This window comes from Antrostomus carolinensis, unplaced genomic scaffold, assembly GCF_000700745.2.
Source record: "Antrostomus carolinensis isolate BGI_N321 unplaced genomic scaffold, ASM70074v2 scaffold4020, whole genome shotgun sequence".
Taxonomy (NCBI): Eukaryota; Metazoa; Chordata; class Aves; order Caprimulgiformes; family Caprimulgidae; genus Antrostomus; species Antrostomus carolinensis.
In genome coordinates, this window is record NW_010290391.1 from 27,399 (window position 1) to 37,352 (window position 9,954).

The window sequence follows — 9,954 nt, forward strand, 5'->3', positions numbered from 1 at the left end:
TCCTCACTTGTTTTCCTCAAGTATTGGAGGGAACCTGCCCATTTCTTTTCCTGCTGCAGCTGTGGACTTCCCTTTTCTACCTGTGTGTGTAGAAGCCCGTCCCATGGCTTTGCCTCTCATGGCAATAACTCCACGGTCCTGCTGGCTGTGGCTGGAGCAGCAGAGGGAGGGAAGCTGGCCCTGTCCTGGGGGGGCTGGGAGGGAAGCTGGCCATGTGCTGGGGGAGCTGGACCAGAAGCAAGGGGAGGTTCCTGGATGGAGATACCCTGCTGCTGCTCTTGGCTGAGTCAGCAGTTCCACACTCCTGTCAGAAGAGCCCCTGTGCCAGTCAGGGCTGAGCAGCAGCACAAGGTGCAGAGATGATACCTCCTCTCCCCTCAGCCGGGGCTCTGAAGAAATGCCTGGCTGGGGTCCTGAGCATCTTCTGTCTCACAGGCAGCAGAGGTGGAGGTGTGAGCAGCTTCCCCGTTCATCTCCCTCAGCGGGTGGTAGAGGTAGTCACCGCTCTTGTGGTGCCTCTCTGACCTGGCCTTGAGAAAAAGCCCTACATTTCCCATGGTGCTGATGACCAGAAGCAGAGCCAGGACAGAGGTTATGGAGATCCAGGTTTTCCTGTCAGACAGAAGAAAAACCCACATAAGCAACATCTCTCAACCTGCTTTCACGTGTTCCTGGTGTGCAAATGACTTCTCAAGGTTTATGGAATCATTTGGTTGGAAAAGACCTTTGCGATCACCAAGTCCAGGCATATCTGTCCACTACTGAGCACCTCGTCTACACGACTCTTCAATCCCTCCAGGGATGGGGACTCCACCACTGCCCCCCTGCCCTGGGCACCCCCTTCCAATGCCTCAGAACCCTTTCAGCAAAGAAATTCTTCCTCACATCCCATCTCAACTGCCCTGGCCACAACTGGAGCCCATTTCCTCTTGTCCTGTCCCTTGGTCCTGGGTTGAACAGACCCACCCCCACCTCTCTCCACCCTCCTTGCAGGCAGCTGCAGACAGTGAGCAGGTCTCCCCTCAGCACTCCCTTCCCTGTCATCACAAGCCTGTGGTTCTGCTCTGGGCAGGAGGGTCTGTGCTCTGTGAAAGCCTTTGAGGGGCAGCTCTGGCAGCCAGAGCACAGGGATGTTTGGAGTTTTCCCCTCAGTGGAGGGACCGGCGGTGCCTGCAGAGCGGCTGTAGCGTCACCAGTACCAGGCAACTGCGCTCTGGTGTTGGAGGTGTCCTTGCCTGCCTGTTCCATGGACAGGGCAGCGGTGGGAGAGGAAAGGTGGCTCTGGTTTAACTGGAAGCTGCAGAGCACTGGGCTCAGAGCATGAGCTGTCATTGATGGGGGCTTTGGCTCAGCACTTTTGTCTTACAATGAGGTTTTTATCACCTCACCTTTCCCAGCATGAGAGCTGTAGGTGATGGACAGAACAATGTCAGAACACAGATGCTTTGGGCAGAGAAGCAGCAGGTCTGACACTGCTCTGGCACTCGGGAGGGGGTGTGAACAGCTCCATCTCGCAGTGAGCGACTGCTGGCACAGATTGTGTGTATGTACACACGGAAATGATGAGTATTACACACTTACTCTGACATGTACACACTTACTCTGATGAATGTACACACTTACTCTGACAGAGAGAACTTCTCTTTGCTCCTTCCCTTCTTCTGGGAAGCCAAACAGTGCCCAGCTGAAAAACAAAGAATGGGGGGGCGGGGGAAAAGGCAGCGTTAGGGGGAAGGTGTACAATTCCACTGAAAAAGAGCAAGTTTTGGTAAGGTGACAGCCAGCCAGAGCTGGTGACGAAGCAAACAGAATGTTATGCACCAAAGCTGCTCTTCCAACTTTTCTTTTTTAAAAACCCCAGCCACTGCCATCAGAGGTACCTTTGTTTAACTGCTCCTGTACTGCCAAGTCATGGGTGACGTTGCAGCTGCCCGTCTCCCGGTCGCAGGGACACATGTGTTCACACGCACATTGTTTCTGGCAGTTTGGCCCGTACCAGCCCATGGGACACTCTAGGGAATTGATGACAAAGAAGTTGGTCACTGTCACAGCTCCACGTGATTTGAAACCATCTGGTTTATGGCTGCAGCTCCTCCAGCCCCCAGCTCAGTGCCAGGAAGGGCCGACACACTCAGAGCTTTAGGAGAGGCTCACACTTCATTTTGTGTCGCAGAGCAGACCCTGGTCTCCTTGCTCCCCTTGTTTTTCCCCCCCTGCCACACCTGAGCTCAGAAGCAAAGGCAGAGTGGGGGCATCAGGAGCCGATTGCTGAAGGGAAGCAGGAACTCATGTTTGAGTACAAGCATCCAGCGGGCTCTTGGGCTGTGCTGAGCACTCAGGGCCCCGCGTTTCCTGCAGCCTGACAAAGCTGTTCTGCCTGCCCACCCTGAAAGCACCAAACACTGAGTTAACTGCTGGGATTTTCTTTATGTCAAGGAGAAGATTTTGTAAAATGGGGCTCAGGCTGGCTGAGCTCCTTAGCTGTGTGCACAAGAAATTCACACCCACGCTGTGATTAACTTGTCCTGTCACCAGAGCAGGCTGTTCAGGTGCAGGGGGGCTCGAGCACTGCAGGAAAGCTGGAGTGATTACATGATGGAGACCATCCCCAGCTCTGTCAGCACCAGCCAGAGCTGGAAGGTTGTCAGCCAGAATGGCCCTGTGGAGCATTTCCCACCCACTGGGTCACCCAGGCTGCAGGCAGGGCCTGGGGCAGCACCCTCAGGTGAAGGATATTTGTGTCCTACACTCACCAGGTTGGGAAGCACCACAGATCTTTGGGGCAGAGACTAAACTGGGATCCACCATTTTCTAATGATGAAGAAAATTCCTCTTTCCTCTCCACTCCCTCCTTTTATTTTCAGTCCATTTGGGTAGATCAGGAGAGCCCTGAAGAGCTGGGATTTGGCAGGTTTAGGCTCCAGCGGTGAAGCTCAGGCCTGAGCCTGCCTGACAGAGCTCCCGCTCGCTTTGCCTACAAGAGGTGGCTCAGATGTGCCACAGAAGCCTCTCCCCAGGCCCTTACTCAGAGCAGCCCTTACCTTGCTCACAGCTGGTGCCATAGTACCCAGCCGGGCAGGAGCAGGCTCCGTGCACAGGGTCACACAAGCCACCATGCTGGCACTGGCACTTCTGGGTGCAGGCGTCCCCAAAGAAACCACTGGCACAAGCTGCAGGAGAGAAGCAGAGATCTCATCGGGACCCTCACTACAAAGGCAGAGACCCCATCCCATGTTTATACCCAGGGACTAGTCACTGGCACAGGCTGCTGCTGGCTGCTCAGAGAACAGAAGCCGAGTCTCTGCCTTGAACAAGGAGCAAGAGCTTGAAGTGCTTCCCACCAAGCCAATCTTAAGATGCTCAGGCTGCAATTAAACTCCCGCTGACAAAACAGAGCACACTCACTGTGTGGCCCTTCCCTTCATTGCTCCCTCTTGGAAAAGAATATTAGCAGGACCTCCCCACCACGGCGGGCAGCCAGCTGCCACGAAGTGCTTCACACTGTCCTTCTGCTGGTTACAAAGGAGGGGAGCGGAGTGGAAATCAGCAATTACCTTCACTGCAGTTGCTGCCAGTCCAGCCAGGGTCACAGAGGCATCCAGCTGTGCAAACACACACAAACAGGCATTAACAACCACAGGGAAAGACTGAGAAAGAGCAAGAATTCAAAATTAGGAACATCTGCTTCGTGGTGTCCTCTTAACTCCCTGCATCTGCCAGGGAACCCACAGCAGAGGAATCCTGACCTCACACACAGGGTAGGTCCACACACACCCACTCCAGCTGTCAAACACAGCGGAACCTCCTGCTGATGGGATGGATGTTTGAGGGATTAACTCTGGGTCAACTATGAACAACCCCTGCAGCCACTGAGCTCTGCCCAGTCACTGCACTGGTGCAAACTTGGCTGGGAGTTTAGTCAGGGAGAAGAAGCAGGAAAACAAGATTGAGGTGGCAAAGCAGGAGCTGGGGGGTTTACATCCTGGCAGTCTCGAAATTCAGAATGAGTTTACGGAAGAGCAGCAGCTGCACACTTGTAAAAACCATGAAGTAGGAGGGTGAAGTAAAGAAAGAACACTAAGGGGAGGGGGCAGAACTCAGCTGCTCTGTTGCACAGTGTAACACACTGTCTGTCCCATCAGCAGATTTACAAACCAACCAGGAGCACAACCCCAGGGGGCAGAAAGGGAAACTGAGGCACTGAGTTTGAAGTTAAGTCTGATTACCAGTCCAGTTTCCAGGTCTGAGCCCCAGCCTAGTGCTGCTGCTGTCTCCCAAAGGCCACGTGTCCTGCCCATCCCTGCTGCTCTCCCCGAGCTGGGGAAGGGGCAGAGCAGCTCCACGCAGCCAGGAGGTAAGACAAGGGCTGAGGCTTCAGGCAGCCGCTCTCTGCAGCGAAGGAAGCGGCTGCTGCTGGTGCCACTTCAGGTGAGCTCTGCTCCTTCACACCAGGGTGGGGAAGGACTCCACAAACCAGCCAGGACTGCACCCAGTGACACACCCAGGCCTTGCCGTGGTGCCTCGTGGGCAGGTAAGTGACATTCCCCAGGTACATCCTACCCAGGGCCATGCTTCCCCTCCAGCCACCCACCAGCACAGAATCCCAGACTGGTTTGGGTTGGAAGGGACCTTAAAGCTCATCCAGTCCCAACCCCCCTGCCATCAGCAGGGACACCTTCCACTAGACCAGGTTGCTCAAAGCCTCATCCAGCCTGGTCTTTAACACTTCCAGGGAGGAGCAGCCACAGCTTCTCTGGGCAACCTGGGTCATTAAACAGCATCTCTGTGTGAGAAGCCTTTGCCCACCGCGGTGACTCACAGTCGGTGCAGACGCCGTGCAGGCTGCAGTTGGAAGGGCCACAGTCCAAGGTGTCACATGCTGGGCCTCTCCAGAAGTCCCCAGCGCAGCGGCACTCCCCTTCCACGCAGTCCCCGTGACCGCTGCAGTCTGCAGGCTGGCAGGCAGGCTCGTGGATACACATGATGGTCGAGATGCTCCGAGGACAACGCCACATGTTGTTAAAAGAGCTGGGGACAGAAAAATGGGGTCACATCAGCCATGCAAGCACTGTGCTGCTCCCAGCCCGGTGTGAAACCAGCTGACACGACCCACAGATATTCATCCCGATTCATACTGGCAAACGAGAACGTTCATAATGGGAAAATATCAGTATCAAACTAGATTGGAGGTCATGTTTTAATGGGGAAAAATCTTCACTGTGAGGGTGGTCAGACACTGGAACAGGTTGGCCAGAGAAGCTGTGGCTGCTCCTCCCTGGAAGTGTTGAAGGCCAGGCTGGATGAGGCTTTGAGCAACCTGGTCTAGTGGAAGGTGTCCCTGCTGATGGCAGGGGGGTTGGGACTGGATGAGCTTTAAGGTCCCTTCCAATCCAAACTATTCTATGATTCTTAATATCAAACTGGATTGGAGGTCATGTTTTAACTAAGTGTTAACTCTTCCTGGATAGGAGTCATTTCAAAGCTGGAATGACAGAGAGCAGCACACAGGCAAAGTCTCCCTTTAAGCAGTCCCAGCTGCCCCAACTTTGGTGCTCAACACGCCTTTTCTTGAATATTATTTGCTTTGATATAAGTGATGTCGTTGCAGTTATAGCAACACTTGGCTTTCAGCTGTCAAGGTTGCACACTGAATTCTAAATCTCTTCATGTTTGTGGTGAGAAATGACAAAAAAAGCTAAATTTAAAGTAAAATATTCTTTAGGTAGCCTCAAGGTGAGGTAGGGCAGGGTCTCCACGTCAGTGTTTCTCTTTGATAACAAAAAGCTGTTGACAGATCTCTGCTAATTCCTATGGATATGCAGCTCAATCTCCCAGCCCAAGAGCTGCTGCCTTATCTGATGGCCACACCAGGCCACTCGCTCACGTCCAACAGCTTTGCTGCACGGCTGGAAACAGCAAAACTTTAATCCTGGATGACTAAGTGGAAACAATATGTAGTCACTAAATCGCTTTAAATCTTCGAGTCGCTCTCTCCCTCCAAACCTGTCACACTGTGATCTCCCAGGGATGCAGTGACCCCCTGGCAGAGCAGAGCAGAGCAGAGGGGTAGGGGTAGGCTGCGTGGTGCAGCCCTGGGCACGTGCCACCAGCACCTACCAGTGCTCAGAGGGGTAGTTCGCCAGGGTCCCGTTTAAGACCAGCGTTGCAGACCCTCCACCATCCAGGTTGATGGCATTGATGACTCCCTGCTGTTTCAGAAATTCAGCCATCTCCCAGAGGTTGACCCTGCAAAAACACACAGTTGTTTGTTGCTCGTTCATGTTACTTGACTTGGATGAAACTGCTACGCTAGAAGCTTGGTCCCTCTCGTTGGTGGAAGGGGAGAAGCTCCCAGCCCAGGTACGCTGACTCGCTGCCTGAAGGCTGCATTAGACCTCACCAAACAGCACGGTCTTCAACTGACCTGCCTTAAGATGTATCACTGGCAGCTGTAGAGTCCCTCCAGTGACAGAATTTAAAGACCAATCTCGCACCTTAGATCCCCAAGACTTTAGCACAACCCTGGCCTTACCCTCTGGATTCTGTCTGTCCATCCACATGAACCAAGACCAGCTGCCCCTGACTGTCGTGTCCAACCGCAGTCCTGGCTGATATCACATTGATGAACTTGTCGAAGGTTCCTGTGCAGGAGAGGGAATAATTCACACAGCAGCTGGGTGACAGAACTGGCTGTTTACAGACACATCTGTCTGCAGAACAGCTCCCAGCAAGGAGCTCCTCTAAACCAAAACACACTGAGAAGAGCCCAGGTTCCTCTTGTCCATCCAAGCCCATCCAGGAATAATGATTTCAGGAGCACTCTTGGTAAGTTTTTGTCTGGCACAGGTACAAAGGGGATTCACAAACCCTCAGTTTTCAACTCCCATAAGAGACATCTGCTTTGAGTTTCTCTGGACAAGTATTAACACTGACCATGCCACCACCATCTGCAGCTCTGCTCTGCACTGGGGCGGCCTCACCTCCAGCACTGGGGGCAGTTTGGGCACCACAGGAGAAAAAGGATCTAAAGCTCCTGGAGAGTGTCCAGAGGAGGGACACAACATTGGGGAAGGGTTTAGAGGGGAAGGGTGTGAGGAGAGGCTGAAGTCACTGGGTTTGTTCAGCCTGGAGAAGAGGAGACTGAGAGGAGATCTCATGGGGGTCTAGAACTTCCTCCCAAGGGGAAGAGGAGGGGCAGGCGCTGATCTCTTCTCTCTGGCCACCAACGAATGCCAGGAGCAGAGGAAATGGCAGGAAGATGTGGCAGGGGAGGGTGAGGTTGGCCATGAGGAAAAGGTTCTTGAGGCAGAGGGTGGTGGAGCCCTGGAACAGGCTCCCCAGGGAGGTGCTGATGGCACCAAGCCTGACAAGATTCCAGCAGCATTTGGCCAAGGCCCTCAGGGACATGGTGTGAATGTTGGGCTTGTCCTGTGCAGGGACAGGAGTTGGACTCCATGATCCCTGTGGGTCCCTCCCAGCTCACAACATTCTGTGATTCTACAATAACTCTATTGAAGGACCCCAAACAGTGAGCACAGCCTCATCCTGCCAGCAGCCCGTTGCTTGTACTGCACTTGCCGCAGACTCAGGGTAAAGGAGCACAGAAGAAATTTGGACCTTTTGAGGGAGCAGCAAACTGCAACTAAACAACATAGTTTCCACTACTACCCCCTCCTCACCAGCCCCAGCAGGACAATCTACACCCAGGCTGAAGCCTCAGGCTTTACAATATTTACCTGTGGTTTGAATTTCACCACACTCAGCCATTTGACTCTGACTGACGTACACTTCTCCGTCTCTTAGGAGCCAAACTACCCCACTCACAAGCTGCACAAAAGGGTTTGCTTGATCCAAGACGTCTTCCTCAGACAGGTAACTAGGAAAGAGAGAGCAGGAGGGGTTACCCACAGTCACAGCAGTGTCACGTAAAAGCCTGTTCTGCTGCCAGCAGGCTCCAGAAGCACAGAGAAGGGGAGGAGGTGGCTGAATGCAGGTTAGCTACATCCAAAACTAGAGGCCAAGCAGTGTGAGCCATCACTTCAGCAGCCAGAGCAGACCCTGTTCTCCACTATCCTGCACAAAACCACTGTTAATGACGGTCCCAGGCCACTGTGCATGAAACAACTCCTGCCAGTGGCCCTAAGCCAGGATATGAAGGGCAGAAAGCATCTGGCAGAACACGAGGGCAGAGCCATCGCCAAATACTCAGGGATCTGTGGAAGCAGCTGGAGCATCTCGCTGTCTGTCAGCTTCCACTCTGCCCAACAGTGACACCAACCAGCTTTTGAGAGGGTTTTCAGCAACAGCATCCATCCTGCCCACAGCTGCAGAGAGGGGGAGACAGTTCTGGGTGCGACCTGCTCCCCTCCACCTGGGAAAGGGGAGTTCACTGAGCAGTCAGTCAGTCAGTCAGTCAGTCAGTCACAGGACGGCTCAGCTGCTGTTTCCACAGCCAGTGTTGTGTTTCTCTGTGTGGTGCTTCCCAAGAGGGATTCTCCTCTCGAGAATTCATGTGCTGAGTAACATCTGCCTCATCAGAACCTGGGGCTGGGTGATGTTTGTGACCGACCAGAGAGGAGAGGGGAGCAGCAGAGGCTGGGGCTGAGCAGCTGTGCTTTCACTCCAAGTCCTGCCAGTGGTTTTTGGTTTACAAGCGATCGCTCTGCGCGCTCCAGACACGGCTTGTGGGAGCTGGATGCTCAACTTTTAGGGTTTTTTTAATATCCATGATTGCAGCTGAGCAAAGCTTCATGTTTTGTCAAAAAGTGTAACTGAAAATTCCTGGATGGAAAAGATGTTTTGCCCACAGGAAAGGAACTCAAAGATAAAATGAACACACCTGAAAATGGATCAAACTGCACAACAGCTCGAGCTTTTAAAGGATGGACAATTCTCCATGGCCAGTTTAGGGGGAAGAGGCAGCATCTTTGCTAGGTGGGGGGTAATGATGTGCCCTGGTGCAGCGTCCTGCTGATCACGATACAGTGTGAAAGGATCAAGTGCCAATTACTTTCCCCACTGCCCTGAAATTATTTACCCCCAAATCATTTCTAGTGTCGTGGTTTAGAAGCTGCAAAGACACCACGGAGACAACAACTCACACGGGGCCACAAGTGCATTTAACAGGGGAAATCCTGCCAGAGCAGGAGAGAAGCAGAGCAGAGCTGAGATTAAGGACTCAACAGTGACCTTGGTGTTGGTCCCCTCAGCAGAAGCCCCCTCACTCAAGTGGACATCCCACCAGCTGCCACCAGCTCCACCAGCCCCTCTGCCACACAAATGAAGGTCGTGGTGAACCCCTCAGGGCTGTCAGAGAACAGCTAAAGCCCCGGCTTGGTACGGGCAGTTTGGCTTTGCAGGGACCCTCGCTGAGGGGCTGATGGCACGTGGGAGTGGGCTAGCAGAAGGATGGAGAACGTAGCCAACAGATAGAGCAGCTTCCAGACTGCTTCTTGGTCTTCTGAGACCATCAGAAGGACCTCTGGGAACCTTCTAGGACCTTTAGGGTGCTGGGGAAGGGCAGCTACCAGGGGCCTTTACTTCCAGCAAGCACCACCAGCCCCTCTGCCAGCTGATCCTCATCAAAGGGTGCTCTGAGCTCCTCTCTCCAGCTGATCAGGGAGCATCACACACCCTTTCACCTGCTGCCAGAAGAGGCCTATAAAACCACCAGGCTGAGCCCACAGCTCCCAGCAGTCAGGAGATGTTGTGGTTTATGCAGTGGGGAGCTGCAAGCTCTGCAGAGGGCAGAGTCTGTGCTCAACTGTGGGGGCACGCTGCAGGGTAGAGCCTCCAGCACTGAATTCCACCACCCACACAGCAGACACCTTGACTGAGCTACAGGAGAGGGGTGTGTGCTGCAGGGATGGTGAGAAGGAGATGGACACATCTTCCCTAATATCCTGCAGAAACCAAGCTCTGAAACCCCCAATGACCAGAAGGAGCACCCAGGAT

At 53.6% G+C, this 9,954-nt stretch overlaps 1 protein-coding gene across 1 annotated transcript; it reads right to left on the reverse strand.

Annotated features, from left to right (window-relative positions):
- Positions 1-377: 377 nt before the first annotated feature.
- Positions 378-7,876, reverse strand: NAGPA (N-acetylglucosamine-1-phosphodiester alpha-N-acetylglucosaminidase; the record flags this gene model as incomplete). Its single annotated transcript, XM_010172819.1, has 9 exons — positions 378-612; positions 1,624-1,684; positions 1,881-2,012; positions 3,042-3,170; positions 3,555-3,602; positions 4,820-5,028; positions 6,118-6,246; positions 6,533-6,641; positions 7,737-7,876. Coding segments are annotated over 9 exons (1,192 nt in total), but the record flags the coding sequence as incomplete, so codon positions are not given.
- Positions 7,877-9,954: the final 2,078 nt, after the last annotated feature.